Here is a 27,716-nt window from a genome sequence, read left to right as displayed (position 1 = left end):
ATGTGAGCAGCTGCTCTCCGGACCGTCTTTCAGCAACTGCACGGATCTGGTGCCGCTGGACTCTTTCATCAAAGCCTGTGAGTCGGACATGTGTCATTGTACCAACATCACCAGATCTTTCTGTATCTGCGGCACCATCTCAGAATACTCACGACAGTGTGTTCATGCCGGAGGAAAACCTGACGCCTGGAGGAGCGAACAGTTCTGCGGTAAGAGTGACCTCAGCCAGTTCACCTCTGAAATAAAGCAGATGTAACGCTAAACATGACCAAAGAGAATATAAACAAGATGCCGTTATAACGAATGGCTAGGAATGCAAGGCTCAATATGGCCGCTTTAGTAAAGGAAGTCCCGCCTTCCATTACAATGATCCAATCGTCAATCAGCAAAGACTGACGATTCTTTGGGGCAGCAGATGAGGCGACCTCATTAAAGGCAACCTCAATAAATATTGCAATTTGAGCTGAGTAAACAAAGCTATGATAAAGTTCATGTCATGTTTAATTATTGATCGGAAATATGCTGTTTAATTGTGATTTTTGAGAAATATCTGCCATTCAAGGAGTTGGGACAGTGGACTTTCTATGACTTTAATACCAGATATTTACATCATAGCAGGTCCACAGTCTTATCTCCTTGAATAGCCAGAGGGGCTGCAAACATGGCCGCCGAGTGGTCAGACTTCCGTAAACGGACTTGACATGACACTCTTATCTTTTTCAAATATAGTTTTTTTGCATTTTAATGGGTTTATTCTGTGGCAGAGGATCTCATAGTTCTTCTCACTACAGAAGAACATTAGACTCTCTTGAAAACATCGACAGTTATCAGAGATGTGAGGTTGCTTCATTCTCTTGTGTGTTTTTGTTGTATCTGTAGGTAAATCATGTCCTCATCACAGTATGGTGCATCAGGAATGTGGGAATCCTTGTATCAACACGTGTTCAAACCCCGACAGAGCTCACATCTGTGAAGATCACTGTATCGATGGCTGTTTCTGTCCTGAAGGTACATAATGTTTGAACTCCACAATTGTTCAGCTTTTAAACTGGAAGTGTTTTGTTTGCGTGGGTTCATAATATATAGCAGGTATGATAAGTCAATTAAAATGTTATTGATGAATTATTGTTGAACTGTTGCTGTGTTCTCAAACAACCAATTTTCTTTTTGTATGTTTATTTAGTTTTACTTTAAAAGTCGTAAACAGACTTTGACATAAATTATCTAGAAAATTCTTCAACTTCGTTCTGGAGACATCGGGAGGGGCGGATCTAAGACTATCATGTGACGTGCAAGCGCAAAAGTCTTAAGGAAATTATTAAACGAATGTTTGCGTGATGTGATGTGTTACAGGATTTGTGTTTGATGACATCACTGACAGAGGTTGTATCACTAAGGATCAGTGTTCCTGCGTTCACAATGGACAAATATACAAACCCGGACAGACGTACAAAAGCAACTGTAAAGAATGGTAAACATGTTTTTGCTTATTCATTCAAGGTGATTTTCACGATCACTCTGAAGATAAGCTTTAGAATCGGTCTACAGCATTAAAGCACTAGTTTGCATTTTCTTCAGCACCAAAGTCACCAAACATAAAGGCTGAAATAGTGACACAAAGCCCAGCCCCAAACTCATGCTATTGGTTGAGTGGCCAATACTGGGCTGGTTGGGATGTTGTGATCGTCACAGTGTTTTTGTGATTGGGAAAATCTACCTTTGAGAGTTGCACGTCCACATATTAAGATTGGAGAAAATATTTTTGCCGAAAATGACACACTTGGCTGCCATGGGAATAAAATGGCGATTTTCTTGTGTTCTTAATACAGCACTTGTTTGAATGATCAGTGGAGTTGTGTTGAGAAAGATTGCCCGGGAATTTGCTCGGTGGAGGGCGGCTCACATATAACCACCTATGATGGCAAGACGTACGACTTTCACGGAGACTGTACTTACGTTCTTACCAAGGTTTGAGATTTCTTATGGTTTTACTGCAATTCACAAAACTCCTTATTTCAACTGTATTTAGATCACATACTTCAGTCAGATCTATAGAGCACAATTTTACATAAACGTAGCTGAGCTGAAGTGCTTTACAATAAAATAATAAAATATACACTCAGAGAATTACATACACACTATATTAAACTGAATATCAATAGCTAATTGACTGATGCAAAAGTGCAATACAATGATTAATGGCATCCAGAATAAAAGCTTGTGTTTAAAAAAGATTCATTTTGTATTGTAAACAAGCATTTAGGAAACATTTGCATATATTTATATATAATTAATATATATATGTATAAACATTTTTCTATTTTCCTTAAATGTATACATGTACTATAAAACCTAAAGTAAATGTTGAGTGCACAACACTTGTGTATTTTTATAAACGTAAACTTTTATTCTGGGTGTGAATAAAGGGGAACTCCGCCGAAAAATTAAAATAAAAGAGTTCCCCTTTAAATGCGGTTAATCGTTGGACACTTCATAATTTTTAGTGTAAATTTGCTCTTGACACTTCATTAGTTAGATTGTACAGTAATTCTAAAGCAATTTATATTTGTTATTTAAAGGTAAATGCTGATGTTGAGAAATAATAAAACCTCTGTAATGTAAAATCTGAAATTCATGGCGAATTCGCTTTGAATGAGGGTTTTTATTAACATCATTACACGGCTTGGATTTCAGCAAAAAGATTTTGCAGTTTTGGGAGATCTGATGAAATGTGGCCTGACCGACACTGAGACGTGTTTGAAGACTGTAACTCTGTATGTGTCCGAGGGGAACGCAGTAAGTAACCGCACATTCGACTTTCATGTGAAATGAAATGATTCTCATTGCGTTTACAACTGAACAAATGTTTTGAATGTTTTCAGGTGTTCAGCATTCAGTCTGATGGGAAGCTCTTTGTTAACAGAATATTGTCACAGCTTCCGCTCTCAACAGGTGAATAACAGAACTGTCATGACATTAATATCAGGAATGTCAAAATTATTATATTATAGTCTGACTGTCATTCTTTGACCTCAGTTATTATCTGCATTGCATACCTTTACAAAAACTGGAAAATGATGCCACTGATTATGTCTCAAATTAACGCAATTAATTGACGAAATGATTAATTACGATTAATTGTCTGTTTTATGGCTTTGACAATCAACCATTTCGATAATGAATCGTCAGCCAAAAGTCATAAATGTGACAGCTCCAAGACTAAACGGATAAATGTTTTTTAAACCTTATAATAAAATATGTTCCCTTGCAGCCGACGTGATGATTTTCAAGCCCACAACGTTCTTTATCATCGTCCAAACATCTTTTGGCCTTCAGCTGGAGATCCAACTGGTTCCCATAATGCAGGTTTACATCAAAGCCGATGTGAGACACAAGCAGACAACTAACGGTAAGAATAACTGACTGGATGCTATTGACAAAATGTATGTTCATTTAAATGTTTAATTGACTTTCCTCAGCAATACAATCAAAATTGAAAACTAAGAATTGACTTCGTAAGATTTGAAAAACTGAACAGCCTTTCGTCATATCTGGCTGTTTTTTCTGCCTGTGTCTAAATGTTTCTGTAATCTTTTGCACCAGGTCTGTGTGGAAACTTCAACAGCATTCAGGCGGATGACTTCACCACGGTCAGTGGATCTCTGGAAGGAACGGCCGCAGGTTTCGCCAACGGCTGGAAAATAAGAGCAAACTGCCCCGATGTTCAGAGTTTCTTTGAGGATCCTTGCAGTCTCAGCCTGGATAACGGTACTCACTCTTTATTCAATATTCTGTATTGATGGTTAAAAAAAGATGACGTCTTAATTGTAGGCAAAAATAACCCTCTTCACCCGTCTGTGTTCTCAGAGAGATACGCTCAGAAATGGTGTTCTCTGCTGTCAGACCCCAATGGGGTTTTCGCTCCGTGCCACAAAGACATCAGTCCCGACATCTATCAGAAGGTGAGTTTTATCTCAGAGACTGAACAACATTAAACCCATTGCAGTTTGAGTGCACATGCTTTGTATTTTCCTAAGATGGATCAATGTCAGTGTGGTTTTAATCCAACAGACCTGCGTTTATGACACATGTAACTGTGAGAAAAGTGAGGACTGCATGTGTGCAGCTTTGTCTTCCTATGTACATGCCTGTGCGGCTAAAGGAATCGCCCTACCCAACTGGAGAAACACTACATGTGGTATGTTCTATTTTATACTTGAGTTAAAACGTCCCTTCCAAAACACCAGTTACATCTAATCTCGCAAACCACAGTTCATGTCAATTATATTTAACAAAGACTTGAGAGACAACATGAACATGAGAGAGACAGACAGAGAGAGAGACAGAGATGAACATCAAGCCATTTCTGGAGTTTTTCAAATCATTTGTTGTTGTTTTTTCAGGGTCGTTTTCGTCCAGCTGTCCCAGCACCATGGTTTATTCCAACAGAGTTGAGAACAACAGTCGCTCCTGTCGGTGTCACAGTGAACCAGACTTCACCTGCACAGCTACATTTGAGCCAGTGGACGGATGCGTCTGTCCTGAAGGGACGTATCAGGATGACAATGGAAAATGTGTTCCTCCAGACAGATGCTCATGCTACGTCAAAGGTGCCGTGATCCCGCCGGGAGAAGTCACCAATAAAGATGGAACCATGTGGTACGTGTGCTTCAATAAAGCCGGAAGGCTAGTTTGTTATTCCTGAAATCAGAGTAATAGAGCTTTTATTGGCCTATATTTCAGCACTTGCAGAGGAGGAAGACTCAACTGCATTGGACAGAGAATTCGAAAGCCATGTGAGTAGTTATGATGCTCTGGTACTTCCTTACAAAAATGGACTATGATTTCGCTTTAGTATTTATCGTTTTTGAGTAACCGCAAATGCAATATGGTGCCAGTGTAGCAAACCGTGGTTAATTTTCCTAAATGCTTCATCGGACATCTTAGAAAACAGTCATTTGTTTGTGTGTTGCCATCAGCTTGCCCCAAACCGATGAAGTTCATAAACTGCACGAGTGCTGCTCCTGGATTTACGGGCTCTGAATGTCAGAAAAGCTGTAACACTGTTGAGATGGCCTGTGTAAGTCATTTTAACATTTACATTTATGCATTTGGCAGATGCTTTTATCCAAAGCAACTTACATTGCGTCATCCTATACATTTTACATGGGTATGTGAAATGTTCTTACCACTGAGCTACCTGAAAGCTTGATGTCAAACGTACGTCACTGGTTGTCTTCAGGCGGGTTGCTAAAGTTGTCTGGTTGTCTGTGAAACAGATCAGCACCGAGTGTGTCTCAGGCTGTATGTGCCCGCCCGGGCTGGTGTTGGATGGAAAAGGTGGATGCATCAATGAAAATCTTTGTCCGTGCATTCACAACGGCGTGGCACACAAACCTGGAGAAACCATCAACGTGGACTGCAATACCTGGTAAAGATTTAACACTACCAGCCTCTCTTGGAAATGTGAAAATTTGCTATTATTGACTGATACCGATTATTAGCCGATATATCAGTGCATCGCTACTTTTTAATCTAGCCTGATCTGCTCTCGGTTTGATATAGTTTATGTTTGGGTCATAATGCACAAATATACACATAACAAACATGCATGCATTTTACTGTTGTCTTGTTGCGTTGATAAATAGCTATTTAAATATTTCCAGAATCTGTTTTGATCATTTATGATTTTCATTGTATGCAGATATTACACAGCAAAAATCTAATCAGATTTTTTCATCTTGTTCTCCAGTACAAATATCCAAACATTCAAATTTACTAGAAGAAGAATGACAGATAATTATGACTCCATGTCTTAAACGAAAAAGCATGATTTTTACAGAGTTTACACTCTATAGAGAGCCGGGTTATTTTCAACCCATTGTTGAGTCAAAAATGGATGAACCCAACCGTTGGGTAATCAGTTGACCATGGCAGGGTCGTTTCAGCCCAAAATGATGTTTAAACCCATGGTGGGGAAAAGTTTTCAGGCTTAATTTACCCCATTGGTCACATTCGTCCATTTTTGTACCCAATATTAACCCAGCATTATCACTTAGTAGCAGTGATGGGAAAGTAAACTTTTTGCTCTGTATATTTAACATAAATGTTATTTGTGTTTCTAGCACATGTAATGGTAGAAAATGGAAATGTACAACAAACCTGTGTCATGGCACCTGCACAGTTTATGGTGATGGCCATTACATTACATTTGATGGGAAAAGATACACTTTTGATGGAGACTGTGAATACACGCTGATAAGAGTGAGTCAACCTTAAAAATCAAGTTGTGTTGATGAGTATACATCCCTTGCCATAGCAGGACTTAAGAAATCAATCAAATATGAATTGTGAATTTTCTTTGACCCGTGCAGGATGATTGTGGTTTATCAAATGCCAGCGGAACTTTCAGGGTTCTCACCGAGAACGTACCTTGTGGAACGACAGGCACCACCTGCTCGAAAGCGGTCAAGATCTTCCTCGGGGTGAGCACTTGTATTACTTCTGCTCTGTTTGATGATAGAAGCGGTCGGGTACCTGATCAATAAACATTTTCTGTCTCTTAGAACAAGGAGCTCAAACTGACAGATGGAGGTTATGAAGTTTTCCAGAGGGATGTGGGGGATGATATTCCATATCAAATTCGGATCATGGGAATTTACATGGTCATTGAGGCGAATAATGGCCTGATTGTCATATGGGACCGCAAGACAAGCATGTTCATCAAACTTAGTCCAGAATATAAGGTGAGAAAATAAACAATCTGTCAAAAATGAATTTTACTGTAAATGCATGTGGATTTTATTTTTAAACCTAGAAAACCATGTAGTTTATGATAGGTTGTAAAATGTTTTCTGGACAAACAGTAAAATGTTTTTTTTGCCATTACTGTACATTTAAAACATAATAATTTCTTGCAATATTTGTTTGCAACATTTTCACAGTAAGCTGTGTGATGTTTTGAGTCGATGTGTTTCTCCCGTAACAGGGTGCCGTTTGTGGTCTCTGCGGAAACTACGATGGCAACACAAACAACGACTTCATGTTGAGGAGTCAAGAGGTGGTGGTCAAACCTTTGGACTTTGGAAACAGTTGGAAGGAGTCCGCCAGCTGTCCGGACGCTGTTGAAATTAAAAGTCCCTGCACAAATAACCCCTACAGACAATCCTGGGCTCAGAAACAGTGCAGCATCATCACCAGCGAAACTTTCAGGACGTGCCATTCCCAAGTATGTTGACGTGTTATCGCTAGGACTCGACCTGTTTTTCTTGTGTTGACAACTAAAATTTCCCTTTAAGGTGGATCCGTCTTCATTCTACGACGCTTGTGTGAGGGACTCTTGTGCATGTGACAGCGGTGGAGATTGTGAATGTTTCTGTACGACTGTAGCCGCTTATGCTCAAGCCTGTAATGAAGCCGGAGCCTGCGTCGCCTGGAGAAGTCCACAAATTTGTCGTGAGTCACTGATAACTTTCTCAATTCGATTAGTATAACGTTGAAAAAATAGCCATCAGCCTAAAAATTTTTTTCTTGCAGCGTTGTTCTGTGATTATTACAACCCACCTGGTGAATGCGAGTGGCACTACAAAGCTTGCGGTGCGACATGTATGCAGACCTGCAGAAACCCGTCTGGAAATTGCTCAGGTCAAATTCCAGCGCTTGAAGGTAAAAATAAATTTGGGGGCAAATTTAAGTTCATATCTCGGCTGCAGAGTTACGTAGAACTACACTCCCTGATAGCACACATACTATACATCTTTTTGATTGTTTCCTCATCTGTAATACGTCTCATGTCAGATTGCCTATACAATCATCATGAAGATGTTATAGATTCCAAATGTATGTTAAACGGGTTAAACTGGATGTTTTTGCACAGCAGATGTTTTCAGGATCTTAAGCAGACATCTTACAGATGTAGCTGTGCTATCTGGGCTGATGATATAATTCTATGATGTGTGTTTCGTTTCCATAGGCTGTTACCCCAAATGTCCCCCTGGACAGTCTTACTTCGATGAGGACACAATGAAATGTGTGGAGAAAGAGCAGTGTGGCTGCTATGACCAGCAGGGGAATCACTACGACAATCACGAAAGAGTTCCTTCAACAGACAACTGTCAAATATGGTATACTGCTTCCATTTAATGTCCACTTATACAACTTATTGTGATGAGAGTTCAATTTTCATTTGAATATTTATTTTTCATTTCATTCCTAAAGCATGTGCAATTCCATGGAAATCAACTGCGAATATAATGTCACTGGTAAGAAAACATACTCACACCTCTGATATCTTTGACTTATCAAAGATGGCTGTCTGATGGAGTAAATTATTTCACTTCCAAATTTGCAGCTTGCACCTGCACGTTTAAAGGGAACAAATATCAGTATGGAGAAACTATATACAACACTACAGATGGGCTTGGCCACTGCATGACTGCCGTCTGTGAAAAAGATGGAGAAATTAAAAAGGATGTATATCCATGTCCAGCGACGCATTTGACAACCCATGCTCCAACTACTGCCTTCAACTTCTCAAGTACAACAACTGGTAACTGTGTACTCCATTCTTCAACTCCATATGTACATTTATGTGATATTGTTTAAATAAGTAAAAAAAGTACTTCATGCATTTATACAAGCATTTATTTTAAACAGTTATTTTAATATTTCCTTTTAAAAGAAATCGATTTTTTTACAACAACAAAAAATTGATAGAAAGCCCTGTGATGTATTTTGTTAGCTTGCTTGAGATTATTACTACCACGGATTTAGTAATATGGTGATTCAGAAACAGAAATACTATATGGATGGTTAAGTAATGATTCATAAAAAGAATTATTCATGTCCTGCCTGTCATGATGACTGAGTGGTTTTAAGTGGTGATGCATCGAAATTTCGGGTGCCGAAAATGGCATTATCGGTTTAGCCTGAAAGAAAAAAATAATCCCAAATAAAAACCGAAATATCTACCTTTCCATTCAGTGCTCACGCTCGCTGTAGCTGTTATCAAAGGACAACCACGTAAGCACACCATATCAAAGGCTAAAGCTAATAAATATAAAAAAAGAAGAGCTTTAAACCAGCGATGTTGACAAAAAATGACACGCAAGCGCTGTGTGATGACCTACTTTAATGTCGGAGAACTTGCGCATTGACTCGTGCACGTTCCAAAGGCTTAAGCTTTGAATGCAACAGACTCTTCACATATAGATGTGAATGACCGGTGGAAAGATCTGTTAGTAACTGATGATGTAGCTCACGTGGACTGACTGTCATCCATCAGGTACTGATATCACCACGGCTCTCCTGTTTTTACCAAGTGGTTGATGTCCTTAGGACAATATTATGTTGACCCTGTGACAACATTTAATTCAACCAATCAGATTTCATAAATAAGTTTACAATTTATTTTAAATTTAATCTTTCAACCAGGATTAGGTGCTTCTACACCATTGTGTTTCACTTATCACTTCCCTCTGAGCATATCACCAAATCTCCTTTTAAGCCCGTTTTCATGAACAGACTCACTGCCACTCTGTGTTCCTCGTGTTTTTTTTTTCATTTAAATGATCGTGCAACCCAAAATATACACTACATGTATTAGCAAGAGCTGCTCAGTTTGACTATAACTTGACTACTGTTATGCATATAATAATTCTAGAACAATTCTAAAACTACGATGTTTAGATGATTTGTAAAAAGTCATTTTCACTATTGGTTTTCAATGATTTTAATTAAGGTGCTTTACTAGTTCTAAGCGATGAATTATAAATATGATGTCATTATAAACATAGAAAGTAAAAAATCGATGCAAAATCTCTGACTGCTTTAAATTCTTTTGTTTCAGTTACATCAGCGACAGTAACTTCAGTCAGCACGTTCACCACCGAATCTGTTTTAACACAGACAACACCATTAAACAAAACAACAACACAAGTAACAACAAATAAACCCAACTGTACTGTATGCTACTGGACACCATGGATGAATGTGGATTATCCTAAATTCGGACCAGGGGGTGGTGACAATGAAACAATAAAAAACATCATAACATCTGGACGATACAAAGTATGTGAAAATCCAGTCGAAGTTGTCTGCCAGGCTGTGCGATATCCAGGCATACCCTTATCAGACTTAAACCAAAATCTAATATGCAACAATTCTGGATTAATTTGTGAAAATAAAGATCAAACACAGCCTATATGTCTGGATTATGAGATTAAAGCCAAATGCTGTGAAATTGTTGAATGTCCACAACCATCGATTAGCACTAGCACATCAATAACTGCTATTGTGTCTACCGCTACTGCAACAACAACCACTACCCCAAAATCAACCATCTTCACTTCTACCACTGATTGTTTTAGGACGTGCAGTTGGTCAGATTGGTTTGACTTTGGTGGCCCAACAACAGGATCTGATGGTGGTGAAGTAATATCAATTCAAAATATAACTGTCACATATCCAACTCTCTGCAAAGATCCAGAGCAAGTTGAATGTCGTGCAAAACTTTTCCCTGGACTCCCTCTTTCACAGCTTGGTCAGGTGGTGAAGTGTAATGTTAAAGATGGACTGGTTTGCTTGAATAAAGACCAAGGCTTAGCAGAGCAGTGTTTTGACTATGAGATCAGAGTATCTTGTTGTGAGGAAATTGGAAACTGTCCCACCACGACAACACCACCACAGCCATCAACCACCACAACTCCTTCAACAACCACAATATCTACTACATCTCCTTCAACAAATGCACCAGATACAACTCCTTCAACAACTCCATCAACTACAACACCTACTACAATACCTTCAACGCCTCCAACAACCACGACATCTACAACATCTCCTTCAACAAATCCACCAACTACACATCCTTCAACAACTCCATCTACTACAACATCTACTACAACTCCTTCAACAAATCCACCAACTACAACACCTACTAATACACCTACCACAACACCTTCTCCAACTTCCACTAGTTGTATTTGGACTTGCAGTTGGTCAGATTGGTTTGACTTTGGCGGCCCAACAACGGGATCTGATGGTGGTGAAGTAATATCAATTCAAAATATAACTGTCACATATCCAACTCTCTGCAAAGATCCAGAGCAAGTTGAATGTCGTGCAAAACTTTTCCCTGGACTCCCTCTTTCACAGCTTGGTCAGGTGGTGAAGTGTAATGTAAAAGATGGACTGGTTTGCTTGAATAAAGACCAAGGCTTAGCAGAGCAGTGTTTTGACTATGAGATCAGAGTATCCTGTTGTGAGGAAATTGGAAACTGTCCCACCACGACAACACCACCACAGCCATCAACCACCACAACTCCTTCAACAACCACAATATCTACTACAACTCCGTCCACAAATGCACCAGATAAAACTCCTTCAACAACCCCATCAACTACAACACCTACTACAATACCTTCAACGCCTCCAACAACCACGACATCTACAACATCTCCTTCAACAAATCCACCAACTACACATCCTTCAACAACTCCATCTACTACAACATCTACTACAACTCCTTCAACAAATCCACCAACTACAACACCTACTAATACACCTACCACAACACCTTCTCCAACTTCCACTAGTTGTATTTGGACTTGCAGTTGGTCAGATTGGTTTGACTTTGGCGGCCCAACAACGGGATCTGATGGTGGTGAAGTAATATCAATTCAAAATATAACTGTCACATATCCAACTCTCTGCAAAGATCCAGAGCAAGTTGAATGTCGTGCAAAACTTTTCCCTGGACTCCCTCTTTCACAGCTTGGTCAGGTGGTGAAGTGTAATGTAAAAGATGGACTGGTTTGCTTGAATAAAGACCAAGGCTTAGCAGAGCAGTGTTTTGACTATGAGATCAGAGTATCCTGTTGTGAGGAAATTGGAAACTGTCCCACCACGACAACACCACCACAGCCATCAACCACCACAACTCCTTCAACAACCACAATATCTACTACAACTCCGTCCACAAATGCACCAGATACAACTCCTTCAACAACCCCATCAACTACAACACCTACTACAATACCTTCAACGCCTCCAACAACCACGACATCTACAACATCTCCTTCAACAAATCAACCAACTACACATCCTTCAATAACTCCATCTACTACAACATCTACTACATCTCCTTCAACAACACCTACTACAACACCTACCACAACACCTTCAACATATTCTCCAGCTACCACTAGTTGTATTTGGACTTGCAGTTGGTCAGATTGGTTTGACTTTGGCGGACCAACAACGGGATCTGATGGTGGTGAAGTAATATCAATTCAAAATATAACTGTCACATATCCAACTCTCTGCAAAGATCCAGAGCAAGTTGAATGTCGTGCAAAACTTTTCCCTGGACTCCCTCTTTCACAGCTTGGTCAGGTGGTGAAGTGTAATGTAAAAGATGGACTGGTTTGCTTGAATAAAGACCAAGGCTTAGCAGAGCAGTGTTTTGACTATGAGATCAGAGTATCCTGTTGTGAGGAAATTGGAAACTGTCCCACCACGACAACACCACCACAGCCATCAACCACCACAACGCCTCCAACAACCACAACATCTACTACAACTCCGTCCACAAATCCACCAGATACAACTCCTTCAACAACTCCATCAACTACAACACCTACTACAATACCTTCAACGCCTCCAACAACCACGACATCTACAACATCTCCTTCAACAAATCCACCAACTACACATCCTTCAACAACTCCATCTACTACAACATCTACTACAACTCCTTCAACAAATACTCCAACTACAACACCTACTAAGACACCTACCACAACACCTTCTCCAACTTCCACTAGTTGTATTTGGACTTGCAGTTGGTCAGATTGGTTTGACTTTGGCGTCCCAACAACGGGATCTGATGGTGGTGAAGTAATATCAATTCAAAATATAACTGTCACATATCCAACTCTCTGCAAGGATCCAGAGCAAGTTGAATGTCGTGCAAAACTTTTCCCTGGACTCCCTCTTTCACAGCTTGGTCAGGTGGTGAAGTGTAATGTAAAAGATGGACTGGTTTGCTTGAATAAAGACCAAGGCTTAGCAGAGCAGTGTTTTGACTATGAGATCAGAGTATCCTGTTGTGAGGAAATTGGAAACTGTCCCACCACGACAACACCACCACAGCCATCAACCACCACAACTCCTTCAACAACCACAATATCTACTACAACTCCGTCCACAAATGCACCAGATACAACTCCTTCAACAACCCCATCAACTACAACACCTACTACAATACCTTCAACGCCTCCAACAACCACAACATCTACTACATCTCCTTCAACAAATCCACCAACTACACATCCTTCAACAACTCCATCTACTACAACATCTACTACAACTCCTTCAACAAATACTCCAACTACAACACCTACTAATACACCTACCACAACACCTTCTCCAACTTCCACTAGTTGTATTTGGACTTGCAGTTGGTCAGATTGGTTTGACTTTGGCGGCCCAACAACGGGATCTGATGGTGGTGAAGTAATATCAATTCAAAATATAACTGTCACATATCCATCTCTCTGCAAAGATCCAGAGCAAGTTGAATGTCGTGCAAAACTTTTCCCTGGACTCCCTCTTTCACAGCTTGGTCAGGTGGTGAAGTGTAATGTAAAAGATGGACTGGTTTGCTTGAATAAAGACCAAGGCTTAGCAGAGCAGTGTTTTGACTATGAGATCAGAGTATCCTGTTGTGAGGAAATTGGAAACTGTCCCACCACGACAACACCACCACAGCCATCAACCACCACAACTCCTTCAACAACCACAATATCTACTACAACTCCGTCCACAAATGCACCAGATACAACTCCTTCAACAACTCCCTCAACTACAACACCTACTTCAACACCTACCACAACACCTTCAACATATTCTCCAGCTACCACTAGTTGTATTTGGACTTGCAGTTGGTCAGATTGGTTTGACTTTGGCGGACCAACAACGGGATCTGATGGTGGTGAAGTAATATCAATTCAAAATATAACTGTCACATATCCAACTCTCTGCAAAGATCCAGAGCAAGTTGAATGTCGTGCAAAACTTTTCCCTGGACTCCCTCTTTCACAGCTTGGTCAGGTGGTGAAGTGTAATGTAAAAGATGGACTGGTTTGCTTGAATAAAGACCAAGGCTTAGCAGAGCAGTGTTTTGACTATGAGATCAGAGTATCCTGTTGTGAGGAAATTGGAAACTGTCCCACCACGACAACACCACCACAGCCATCAACCACCACAACGCCTCCAACAACCACAACATCTACTACAACTCCGTCCACAAATCCACCAGATACAACTCCTTCAACAACTCCATCAACTACAACACCTACTACAATACCTTCAACGCCTCCAACAACCACAACATCTACAACATCTCCTTCAACAAATCCACCAACTACACATCCTTCAACAACTCCATCAACTACAACATCTACTACAACTCCTTCAACAAATACTCCAACTACAACACCTACTAATACACCTACCACAACACCTTCTCCAACTTCCACTAGTTGTATTTGGACTTGCAGTTGGTCAGATTGGTTTGACTTTGGCGGCCCAACAACGGGATCTGATGGTGGTGAAGTAATATCAATTCAAAATATAACTGTCACATATCCATCTCTCTGCAAAGATCCAGAGCAAGTTGAATGTCGTGCAAAACTTTTCCCTGGACTCCCTCTTTCACAGCTTGGTCAGGTGGTGAAGTGTAATGTAAAAGATGGACTGGTTTGCTTGAATAAAGACCAAGGCTTAGCAGAGCAGTGTTTTGACTATGAGATCAGAGTATCCTGTTGTGAGGAAATTGGAAACTGTCCCACCACGACAACACCACCACAGCCATCAACCACCACAACTCCTTCAACAACCACAATATCTACTACAACTCCGTCCACAAATGCACCAGATACAACTCCTTCAACAACCCCATCAACTACAACACCTACTACAATACCTTCAACGCCTCCAACAACCACAACATCTACTACATCTCCTTCAACAAATCCACCAACTACACATCCTTCAACAACTCCCTCAACTACAACACCTACTTCAACACCTACCACAACACCTTCAACATATTCTCCAGCTACCACTAGTTGTATTTGGACTTGCAGTTGGTCAGATTGGTTTGACTTTGGCGGACCAACAACGGGATCTGATGGTGGTGAAGTAATATCAATTCAAAATATAACTGTCACATATCCAACTCTCTGCAAAGATCCAGAGCAAGTTGAATGTCGTGCAAAACTTTTCCCTGGACTCCCTCTTTCACAGCTTGGTCAGGTGGTGAAGTGTAATGTAAAAGATGGACTGGTTTGCTTGAATAAAGACCAAGGCTTAGCAGAGCAGTGTTTTGACTATGAGATCAGAGTATCCTGTTGTGAGGAAATTGGAAACTGTCCCACCACGACAACACCACCACAGCCATCAACCACCACAACTCCTTCAACAACCACAATATCTACTACAACTCCGTCCACAAATGCACCAGATACAACTCCTTCAACAACCCCATCAACTACAACACCTACTACAATACCTTCAACGCCTCCAACAACCACGACATCTACAACATCTCCTTCAACAAATCAACCAACTACACATCCTTCAACAACTCCATCTACTACAACATCTACTACAACTCCTTCAACAAATACTCCAACTACAACACCTATTAATACACCTACCACAACACCTTCTCCAACTTCCACTAGTTGCATTTGGACTTGCAGTTGGTCAGATTGGTTTGACTTTGGCGGCCCAACAACGGGATCTGATGGTGGTGAAGTAATATCAATTCAAAATATAACTGTCACATATCCAACTCTCTGCAAAGATCCAGAGCAAGTTGAATGTCGTGCAAAACTTTTCCCTGGACTCCCTCTTTCACAGCTTGGTCAGGTGGTGAAGTGTAATGTAAAAGATGGACTGGTTTGCTTGAATAAAGACCAAGGCTTAGCAGAGCAGTGTTTTGACTATGAGATCAGAGTATCTTGTTGTGAGGAAATTGGAAACTGTCCCACCACGACAACACCACCACAGCCATCAACCACCACAACTCCTTCAACAACCACAATATCTACTACATCTCCTTCAACAAATGCACCAGATACAACTCCTTCAACAACTCCCTCAACTACAACATCTACTACAACACCTTCAACATATTCTCCAACTTCCACTGCTTGTATTTGGACTTGCAGTTGGTCAGATTGGTTTGACTTTGGTGGCCCAACAACGGGATCTGATGGTGGTGAAGTAATATCAATTCAAAATATAACGGTCACATATCCAACTCTCTGCAAGGATCCAGAGCAAGTTGAATGTCGTGCAAAACTTTTCCCTGGTCTCCCTCTTTCACAGCTTGGTCAGGTGGTGAAGTGTAATGTAAAAGATGGACTGGTTTGCTTGAATAAAGACCAAGGCTTAGCAGAGCAGTGTTTTGACTATGAGATCAGAGTATCCTGTTGTGAGGAAATTGGAAACTGTCCCACCACGACAACACCACCACAGCCATCAACCACCACAACTCCTTCAACAACCACAATATCTACTACATCTCCTTCAACAAATCCACCAGATACAACTCCTTCAACAACTCCATCAACTACAACACCTACTACAATACCTTCAACGCCTCCAACAACCACAACATCTACTACATCTCCTTCAACAAATGCACCAGATACAACTGCTTCAACAACTCCATCAACTACAACACCTACTACAATACCTTCAACGCCTCCAACAACCACGACATCTACAACATCTCCTTCAACAAATCAACCAACTACACATCCTTCAATAACTCCATCAACTACAACATCTACTACAACTCCTTCAACAAATCCACCAACTTCAACACCTACTAATACACCTACCACAACACCTTCTCCAACTTCCACTAGTTGCATTTGGACTTGCAGTTGGTCAGATTGGTTTGACTTTGGCGGCCCAACAACGGGATTTGATGGTGGTGAAGTAATATCAATTCAAAATATAACTGTCACATATCCAACTCTCTGCAAAGATCCAGAGCAAGTTGAATGTCGTGCAAAACTTTTCCCTGGTCTCCCTCTTTCACAGCTTGGTCAGGTGGTGAAGTGTAATGTAAAAGATGGACTGGTTTGCTTGAATAAAGACCAAGGCTTAGCAGAGCAGTGTTTTGACTATGAGATCAGAGTATCCTGTTGTGAGGAAATTGGAAACTGTCCCACCACGACAACACCACCACAGCCATCAACCACCACAACTCCTTCAACAACCACAATATCTACTACATCTCCTTCAACAAATCCACCAGATACAACTCCTTCAACAACTCCATCAACTACAACACCTACTACAATACCTTCAACGCCTCCAACAACCACGACATCTACAACATCTCCTTCAACAAATCCACCAACTACACATCCTTCAACAACTCCATCTACTACAACATCTACTACAACTCCTTCAACAAATACTCCAACTACAACACCTACTAAGACACCTACCACAACACCTTCTCCAACTTCCACTAGTTGTATTTGGACTTGCAGTTGGTCAGATTGGTTTGACTTTGGCGGCCCAACAACGGGATCTGATGGTGGTGAAGTAATATCAATTCAAAATATAACTGTCACATATCCAACTCTCTGCAAGGATCCAGAGCAAGTTGAATGTCGTGCAAAAATTTTCCCTGGACTCCCTCTTTCACAGCTTGGTCAGGTGGTGAAGTGTAATGTAAAAGATGGACTGGTTTGCTTGAATAAAGACCAAGGCTTAGCAGAGCAGTGTTTTGACTATGAGATCAGAGTATCCTGTTGTGAGGAAATTGGAAACTGTCCCACCACGACAACACCACCACAGCCATCAACCACCACAACGCCTCCAACAACCACAACATCTACTACAACTCCGTCCACAAATCCACCAGATACAACTCCTTCAACAACTCCATCAACTACAACACCTACTACAATACCTTCAACGCCTCCAACAACCACAACATCTACTACATCTCCTTCAACAAATCCACCAACTACACATCCTTCAACAACTCCATCAACTACAACATCTACTACAACTCCTTCAACAAATACTCCAACTACAACACCTACTAATACACCTACCACAACACCTTCTCCAACTTCCACTAGTTGTATTTGGACTTGCAGTTGGTCAGATTGGTTTGACTTTGGCGGCCCAACAACGGGATCTGATGGTGGTGAAGTAATATCAATTCAAAATATAACTGTCACATATCCAACTCTCTGCAAAGATCCAGAGCAAGTTGAATGTCGTGCAAAACTTTTCCCTGGACTCCCTCTTTCACAGCTTGGTCAGGTGGTGAAGTGTAATGTAAAAGATGGACTGGTTTGCTTGAATAAAGACCAAGGCTTAGCAGAGCAGTGTTTTGACTATGAGATCAGAGTATCTTGTTGTGAGGAAATTGGAAACTGTCCCACCACGACAACACCACCACAGCCATCAACCACCACAACTCCTTCAACAACCACAATATCTACTACATCTCCTTCAACAAATGCACCAGATACAACTCCTTCAACAACTCCCTCAACTACAACATCTACTACAACACCTTCAACATATTCTCCAACTTCCACTGCTTGTATTTGGACTTGCAGTTGGTCAGATTGGTTTGACTTTGGTGGCCCAACAACGGGATCTGATGGTGGTGAAGTAATATCAATTCAAAATATAACGGTCACATATCCAACTCTCTGCAAGGATCCAGAGCAAGTTGAATGTCGTGCAAAACTTTTCCCTGGACTCCCTCTTTCACAGCTTGGTCAGGTGGTGAAGTGTAATGTAAAAGATGGACTGGTTTGCTTGAATAAAGACCAAGGCTTAGCAGAGCAGTGTTTTGACTATGAGATCAGAGTATCCTGTTGTGAGGAAATTGGAAACTGTCCCACCACGACAACACCACCACAGCCATCAACCACCACAACTCCTTCAACAACCACAATATCTACTACATCTCCTTCAACAAATCCACCAGATACAACTCCTTCAACAACTCCATCAACTACAACACCTACTACAATACCTTCAACGCCTCCAACAACCACGACATCTACAACATCTCCTTCAACAAATCAACCAACTACACATCCTTCAATAACTCCATCAACTACAACATCTACTACAACTCCTTCAACAAATCCACCAACTACAACACCTACTAATACACCTACCACAACACCTTCTCCAACTTCCACTAGTTGCATTTGGACTTGCAGTTGGTCAGATTGGTTTGACTTTGGCGGCCCAACAACGGGATTTGATGGTGGTGAAGTAATATCAATTCAAAATATAACTGTCACATATCCAACTCTCTGCAAAGATCCAGAGCAAGTTGAATGTCGTGCAAAACTTTTCCCTGGACTCCCTCTTTCACAGCTTGGTCAGGTGGTGAAGTGTAATGTAAAAGATGGACTGGTTTGCTTGAATAAAGACCAAGGCTTAGCAGAGCAGTGTTTTGACTATGAGATCAGAGTATCCTGTTGTGAGGAAATTGGAAACTGTCCCACCACGACAACACCACCACAGCCATCAACCACCACAACTCCTTCAACAACCACAATATCTACTACAACTCCGTCCACAAATGCACCAGATACAACTCCTTCAACAACCCCATCAACTACAACACCTACTACAATACCTTCAACGCCTCCAACAACCACAACATCTACTACATCTCCTTCAACAAATCCACCAACTACACATCCTTCAACAACTCCCTCAACTACAACACCTACTACAACACCTACCACAACACCTTCAACATATTCTCCAGCTACCACTAGTTGTATTTGGACTTGCAGTTGGTCAGATTGGTTTGACTTTGGCGGACCAACAACGGGATCTGATGGTGGTGAAGTAATATCAATTCAAAATATAACTGTCACATATCCAACTCTCTGCAAAGATCCAGAGCAAGTTGAATGTCGTGCAAAACTTTTCCCTGGACTCCCTCTTTCACAGCTTGGTCAGGTGGTGAAGTGTAATGTAAAAGATGGACTGGTTTGCTTGAATAAAGACCAAGGCTTAGCAGAGCAGTGTTTTGACTATGAGATCAGAGTATCCTGTTGTGAGGAAATTGGAAACTGTCCCACCACGACAACACCACCACAGCCATCAACCACCACAACTCCTTCAACAACCACAATATCTACTACAACTCCGTCCACAAATGCACCAGATACAACTCCTTCAACAACCCCATCAACTACAACACCTACTACAATACCTTCAACGCCTCCAACAACCACGACATCTACAACATCTCCTTCAACAAATCAACCAACTACACATCCTTCAACAACTCCATCTACTACAACATCTACTACAACTCCTTCAACAAATACTCCAACTACAACACCTATTAATACACCTACCACAACACCTTCTCCAACTTCCACTAGTTGTATTTGGACTTGCAGTTGGTCAGATTGGTTTGACTTTGGCGGCCCAACAACGGGATCTGATGGTGGTGAAGTAATATCAATTCAAAATATAACTGTCACATATCCCACTCTCTGCAAGGATCCAGAGCAAGTTGAATGTCGTGCAAAACTTTTCCCTGGACTCCCTCTTTCACAGCTTGGTCAGGTGGTGAAGTGTAATGTAAAAGATGGACTGGTTTGCTTGAATAAAGACCAAGGCTTAGCAGAGCAGTGTTTTGACTATGAGATCAGAGTATCCTGTTGTGAGGAAATTGGAAACTGTCCCACCACGACAACACCACCACAGCCATCAACCACCACAACTCCTTCAACAACCACAATATCTACTACATCTCCTTCAACAAATCCACCAGATACAACTCCTTCAACAACTCCATCAACTACAACATCTACTACAATACCTTCAACGCCTCCAACAACCACAACATCTACTACATCTCCTTCAACAAATCCACCAACTACACATCCTTCAAAAAATCCATCAACTACAATACCTACTACAACACCTTCAACAAATTCTCCAACTTCCACTGCTTGTATTTGGACTTGCAGTTGGTCAGATTGGTTAGACTTTGGTGGCCCAACAACGGGATCTGATGGTGGTGAAGTAATATCAATTCAAAATATAACTGTCACATATCCAACTCTCTGCAAAGATCCAGAGCAAGTTGAATGTCGAGCAAAACTTTTCCCTGGACTCCCTCTTTCACAGCTTGGTCAGGTGGTGAAGTGTAATGTAAAAGATGGACTGGTTTGTCACAACAAGGACCAGGGTGTTACACAACAGTGCTTCGAATATGAGATCAGAGTGTTATGTTGTAATGAATACTGCCCTCCAATTACAACAGTAACCACAAGTAAATCAACACCCTCAACATCTTTGACTCCACATTCCACACCTACATGTGTTTGTAACTGGTCAGACTGGATTGATTTTGGAAGCCCAACTACCGGTCTTCAGGGTGGTGAAATTATACCTATAAAAGGAATAATGAATACAATTCCTAATGGTTGCTCTTCTCCAAATAAAGTTGAATGCCGTGCAAAACTTTACCATGATCTGTTACTATCACAGTTGGGACAGGAAGTGACATGTAATACTGAGGATGGACTTGTTTGCTTAAACAAGAATCAGCCTATTACACAGCAGTGTTTTGATTATGAGATCAGAGTGTATTGTTGCCAAGGATTGTGTGACACAACTACATTACCAACATCACCTACACTTTCTACATCGCCAACATCACTCACACTGCCTACATATTCAGTTGTAACGGGTTCAACAGAGGGGCCCAACACAGCTCCGCACACGTGTGTCTGTGTAGTAAATGGGATTGAATTTGAGCTAGGTAATGTGGGCATAAAAACTTCTGTCAATATTTTATGTATTGTTTTCTCTTTGTAACAAAATTCTTATCGTGGTCATGGTCCCTCTTCCAAGTATCATTGTTTTTTCACAGGATCGGTCATTTATAATAAAACTGATGGTGATGGATGGTGCTATACAGCAAAATGTATCACAACCGAGGAGGCAAAGTGTGATGTGGTCGTAACCCAAGGACCCTGTCCAACAACAGTCCCACCTACAACTCTCCCACCTACAACACTCCCACCAACAACTTCAGGCAACTGTGATTATCACGTTCCTCCCCTAATGGTAGGTACTTTCCAAGCTGATTCTTAATAGAGAAAGTTTTTAGTGTCTCAATCCAGATTTCCTTCCTTCAGATAACTGGGGGATACCTAGTTTTTCATTGCATTCTACCCAGCAAACACAACCAAAAATAACATTTGACAGAGGTATTGGACTTTCAGATGATATCGATCATAAATTAACAGGACATTTTTTATTTTTAGAATGGCGAATCTGTAAATGTAGGAAATTGCCTTGTTGACACATGCCTGGACGGTACAATAGAGCATGTGCCGGTACAGTGTGGACCTATCAAGTTACCCGTGTGTGAGAACCAATATCAACCTGTGAAAGTCCCTGACGAGTCTGGATGCTGTTATAAATACGAGTGCCAATGTAAGCTGCCGTGATGTGGTGATATTTTACTTCCTTAGTTGTTAAACTGTGGTTAAAAAATGCACTTTATTTATCGTTTCAGGTGTCTGCAATGGCTTTGGAGACCCACATTACATCACATTTGATGGAACGTATTACCCGTTTCAAGGAAACTGCTCTTACGTCCTTGTCAAAGAAATTGATCCTAAGTACAATTTTAGCGTCATCATTGACAACGTTTTGTGTGATGCTGAAGACAGTGTCTCCTGCCCCAAGTCCCTGACGATTTACTACAAATCTTTTGAGATCCTTATGTCCCAGGAGCTTTCCAACAGAGTTGTCAACAATGTGGTAAATAAGCTCATTTTAACTGTATTTAGAAATGGCAGTTTCTGAAATCTGTCTGTGACAGTTATTCCAGATGTAAGAATGCTTTGTGTCATAATCCCTGGATGCTAATTGTGTAAAATAATTACAACATGCTTGATTTGGAGGACTGTTGATGATGAGTTTGCCTTGAGACTGTACACGTATATTTCTGTTTTGTCTTAGATTTATGTGAACCGCAAGAGATTCAGTCTGCCGTATCAGAATGAAGATTTCCGTGTCACAGAGAACGGGATCGAGTCTCTCGTGGTCATACCTGCGATTAATGCGCAAATCTCTTTTACCGGCATGATGTTTTCCATCCACCTCCCGTGGCAGTACTTCCATGGTAACACAGAGGGCCAGTGTGGTGAGTCTACACTTCATAAATCAAAAGACCTGTGGACACAAAAGATTTATAAAGTCTCTGCGATATTTATTATAGTTTGGGCATATAATGTTTTCATGAAATCTCTCTCGTCTTTTTAGGGACATGTGACAATAACCAAACAGATGATTGTCGGTTGCCAAATGGCACCGTTATATCATCCTGCCCAGATATGGCTCCACATTGGAATGTCAACAACAGCAACAGTGTTTGTCCGCCACCGAAACCGGAGCCCACACCGAAACCGTGCCAAACTCCCGAAATCTGCAAAATCATCGAGAGCGAGTGAGCAGTCCGGATGAATGTTATGATACTTGCTTACAATGAGAACGTCACTATTTCATAGCGAATTCTTATAAATTTGTACGATCACTTTCGTACATTATGTTTTCGTGACGCTGACAGGGTTAGGGGTGTGGCTTCATTATAGCTTTTTCCTAATAACCTTACAAATTTGTATGACTCTCATTATAAGAATTCATATGAATTTAAGCGTTGGTAAAATAGTTTTCGAGATTAGACCGGATGTGAATGTTATACAGATGTTGCTATGCGTCTCAGTTAAAGTTTACATATTATTTTTCAGTTTAAGATTCTATTGAAGCATTTAGTATAACATAAATGCAAAGCTTCTGTTTTTGAGCTTTTACATTTATTTATTATTCATCCAGTGAATCAGTATTTCAGGTAACTAGTTTCAACAATTAATAACCTTAAATCTGTTGAATGTTATGAGGGCTCATTGCGTTGGATTCCTTTGATCATCTGTGCAGGATCTTCGCCGAATGCCATAAGCTTGTCCCTCTCAAGCCGTTTATGATAGGGTGCATCTTTGACGTTTGCCACATAAACATAACCATTGGATGCGCCAGCCTGCAGGCGTATGCGGATGAATGTGCGCTGGCAGGAGTATGTGTGGACTGGAGAAGTGCTACAGATGGAGTCTGTGGTCAGTATATTAAATCTTCACATAATCACATCCGTCTTTATCTCTGTCATCTAAACATTTCACTGTTTTATCCGTTTAGATATCGAATGCAAAGCGCCGCATGTGTATGAAGCGTGTGGACCTCAGGTGGAGCCCACCTGTGATGAGAGGTATTTGAAATATAACCTGAACGCTTGTTATACGAGCATGTGGATATGTGAAAGTGAATATCTTTATTTTTGTTCATCATGTTAGATTCAACATGAAATATATATATACGTTAGACGCTTTCCGCACTTTGGAATCCATGACATGGGAAGGTTGTTTCTGTCCGAACGGCACTACACGTCTGAGTTCAAATTCGGATATCTGCGTTCCCACCTGCGGTGAGTGCATACACTACAGGTGTTTTTTTTACGAAAAAGTACTAAAGTTAAGAAATGTGTCTTTTCAGAGTGACCTCATTACATTAAACAAACCTTAAACATACAATTTTCTTAATTTTCCAGATATTTGTTCGATACCAAATGGAGGATGGAAGAAGGTAGGAAAATGGAACAAATAAACAGATATTGATCTTATTTGTATATCATTTCAAATAGGGCTGTGAAGCGATTAATCGCTTAATTATTTATAAATTCATGAACATAAATGTAAACATATTTAGGAAATATTTACATGTATTTATTATTTATATTTACAAAGAATAATAAATATAAGTGTTTATTCATTTCTATATATATCTTAAATGTATGCATGTACGCGTATGTTTCTAATAAATACAAAATGAATATGCACAACACACAGACGTAAGGTTATGTAAACTCAAAGGTTTATTCTAGATACGATTATTCGTGATTAATCGTTTCACAGACCTATTTTCAAATCGTGAGAAAACATTACAGTGATGTAATGGATGTGTGTGAGTTTCATTCATTTAAACCGGTCATTTATCTTAAGGTCAATGACACGTGGATCATGGGCTGTGAGATATGCACTTGTATGGAAGACTTGAGTATTGGCTGTGAAGCTAATCCATGTCCAACAGAAATACCAAGAGACTGTGTCGAGCTCGGTCAGTTTGAAGTTACAATAACAGAGAACTGCTGCCCAAAAACCCGTTGTGGTGAGTCACAAGCTTTACAAAAATATCCCTTCATAAGTGTAACTCATGACAATTTTTAAATTTTCTAGAAATTGCTAGAAAACTTCAAAAACAGTAAAAATGTGCATCGTTCAAATCAGTATATTGAATTTACACTGTATTAAGAGAATTATTTTGAATGGTGTTTGTTGATTTTCTCTTTTCTAGAATGTGATTCCAGTCTTTGTCACAGTAAGAACTTCACGTGTCCTGTTGGACACATTGCGGAGATAACAATGGGAGTCTGCTGTCCGATCTATGACTGTTGTGAGTAAAGATTCACTTTAATAACCTCTCGCGTGATAATAAATAACAGAACTTATTGAAACGTCAATTACTTTCTCTAATGAACAGTGCCGAAACCCGTCTGTGTGTTCAACAACACTGAATATATGGTAAGACGCCAACATTGAATAGATTACATATATTCCTATATTTTGTTATTCAGATGTTAGTTAACATACGTCCCCGTCTCGTTTCAGCCCGGATCGGTTGTGCCTGTTAACCCGTGTGAGAATTGTGTGTGTGGTGATAACGTGGATCCCAAGACTCAACTAAATGAAATTGAATGTCAGCCGGTTAAATGTGACTCATTCTGTCCACTGGTAAGACCAACACAAGCCATCCAATTCAACAATTCACTTCAATTCATTTTTTTCTCACAGTTATGCACAGAACACAATCTATGTAGGTCTGGTCAGGTCTCTAGTCATAAATAGAAAAATAATATTATTAATTACAAACTTTATTATTTATAGCACATTTATAATTTTACTTCAAAGCCGTTTACAAGAATAAAAGATAAAATAATTGTTTTATAGAATGTAACGAAAAAAAATCAAATTATATTTTTTAATATAAAAACACATAAAAGCTACCATGATAAGATTTTACTGTAACAGGAGGTAGATATTTCTGGTGAAGTAAATTCTGGTGAAACAAAAAGTAATTTGCCGTATACAAGTTTAAAGTGAAACATAAAATTCTTGTTATATACTTAACGTTATTTAAGTGTTTTTACTGTTTACAATTATAACTTGGAAAATGTCACAAAATGTAACTTTTCAAAGTGTTGTGTTTGTTTTTTTACAAACATACTGAGCACATTGACCAATTTCACATTGATGTAATGTCTTATCCTAAGAATGAGTTTAAATAATAAACGGCATTGAAGCTGGAAGAAAAGTAATGCACCAATCACACACAACGCAATAAAGGAATATAATATATTACAATATTACAAATCATTCAAAAAAATCTTGAAACCAGAGAAGCAGTGTAGATAAAGTTGAAACAATGAATGAACTGATGTTGTTTTTCTCCTTTCAGGGATACTCGTATCAGCAGATGGCTGGTCAGTGCTGTGGGCAGTGTGTACAGACGAGCTGTATCGTTGTATATCAATCAAACATCACCCACACAATCAACGTCAGTTTCATACATTTGTTTCTTAGATTTTCATTGAAAGAAATAGAAGGTTACACAATGATGACCTCCGAATGACATGCTTCTGTGTTTTCAGCCTGGTGAAATTTGGTCGCCCCCTGGTGATAACTGTATGAAGTTTGAGTGTGTGAAAATTGGAAAGCAGTTCATTACGATAGAGGAAAAGATAATGTGTCCATCCTTCAATCCCGCCGAATGTGTTCCTGTGAGTCGATAACCCTACAGTAACACTCAAGTGTTTTTATTCCGTGTTTGTGTAACGCTCGTTTTCTTTTCTCACTCTTGAAGGGAACGCAGGTCACCGCTCCTGATGGATGTTGTCTTGCATGTGCGTGTTTTATTTTCTCAATATTGTGCATAAATGAAGTTAAAATTGGTTTAACTTTACTAAATGTATATTTCTCCTGATGTTGCGTCTCGTCTTAACAGGCGTGGTCCTGCCAAAGCAATGCAATGTCACCAGTAGATCGACATACCTGGAGAGCAACGGCTGTAAGACATTAACACCAGTAGAGATGGGCACGTGTGAAGGATCCTGTGGCACATATTCCATGTAAGTTGCAACGACAACAACCATTTTGCAGATTTGCTAGAACTCTCCTCACGGACATATATCTCATTTTATTTGATCCATTCACTTTAATAGGATAAAGATACATTGGAAACAGTCTGACGTAAAAACATGTTATTCAATGTTATTTCTTCTACACATGCTCAGGTACTCCAGCAAATACAACGCGGTGCAACATTCTTGTTCTTGTTGTCGGGAAATGGCCACATCAGAGCGGCAAGCAGAGCTGGTCTGTTCAAATGGATCTAAAGTCATACACACATACGTGTACATCGAGAAGTGTGGCTGTGTGGAGACGGATTGTGTCGATCAAAAGCTCTCTGCCAAAAAACAGCGACAGAAACGCTGA

General features: G+C 40.2%; 1 protein-coding gene across 1 annotated transcript; it reads left to right on the top strand.

The window, feature by feature from the left end:
* The first annotated feature begins 73 nt into the window (after window positions 1–73).
* muc5f (mucin 5f) lies at window positions 74–27,716 on the top strand. The gene is made up of 58 exons (XM_056758669.1): window positions 74–209; window positions 880–1,008; window positions 1,354–1,471; window positions 1,830–1,973; window positions 2,691–2,796; window positions 2,883–2,952; window positions 3,272–3,409; window positions 3,604–3,768; window positions 3,868–3,962; window positions 4,072–4,198; window positions 4,404–4,659; window positions 4,744–4,796; window positions 4,980–5,080; window positions 5,280–5,431; window positions 6,126–6,264; window positions 6,375–6,485; window positions 6,567–6,746; window positions 6,989–7,228; window positions 7,299–7,455; window positions 7,537–7,665; window positions 7,973–8,123; window positions 8,218–8,261; window positions 8,351–8,536; window positions 11,884–12,205; window positions 12,843–12,897; window positions 13,003–13,515; window positions 13,621–13,716; window positions 14,104–14,611; window positions 14,833–15,120; window positions 15,254–15,817; window positions 16,039–16,241; window positions 16,399–16,494; window positions 17,122–17,217; window positions 17,740–17,835; window positions 18,358–18,361; window positions 18,469–18,671; window positions 18,829–18,924; window positions 19,447–19,855; window positions 20,764–21,071; window positions 21,229–21,373; window positions 21,977–22,173; window positions 22,374–22,545; window positions 22,628–22,875; window positions 23,077–23,260; window positions 23,380–23,563; window positions 24,052–24,227; window positions 24,307–24,376; window positions 24,462–24,592; window positions 24,716–24,750; window positions 25,167–25,332; window positions 25,519–25,617; window positions 25,705–25,745; window positions 25,833–25,955; window positions 26,680–26,778; window positions 26,873–27,001; window positions 27,085–27,124; window positions 27,226–27,349; window positions 27,515–27,716. Exons 1-58 carry the CDS (start codon window positions 89–91, stop codon window positions 27,714–27,716), a joined length of 9,534 nt encoding a protein of 3,177 aa, XP_056614647.1. The 5' UTR covers window positions 74–88.

Source organism: Triplophysa dalaica, chromosome 1 (assembly GCF_015846415.1).
Source record: "Triplophysa dalaica isolate WHDGS20190420 chromosome 1, ASM1584641v1, whole genome shotgun sequence".
NCBI classification, from domain to species: Eukaryota; Metazoa; Chordata; class Actinopteri; order Cypriniformes; family Nemacheilidae; genus Triplophysa; species Triplophysa dalaica.
This window is presented reverse-complemented; position numbering and strand designations above follow the sequence as displayed.

Bases quoted from the DNA above. Each gene is read 5' to 3' on its own strand.
- muc5f (XM_056758669.1), top strand. From the start codon at position 89: ATGTGTCATTGTACCAACATCACCAGATCTTTCTGTATCTGCGGCACC. The intron at 5,081-5,279 runs GTAAGTCATTTT...TCTGTGAAACAG, and splicing joins ACACTGTTGAGATGGCCTGT to ATCAGCACCGAGTGTGTCTC. The intron at 16,495-17,121 runs GTATCCTGTTGT...CCTCTTTCACAG, and splicing joins GTTTTGACTATGAGATCAGA to CTTGGTCAGGTGGTGAAGTG.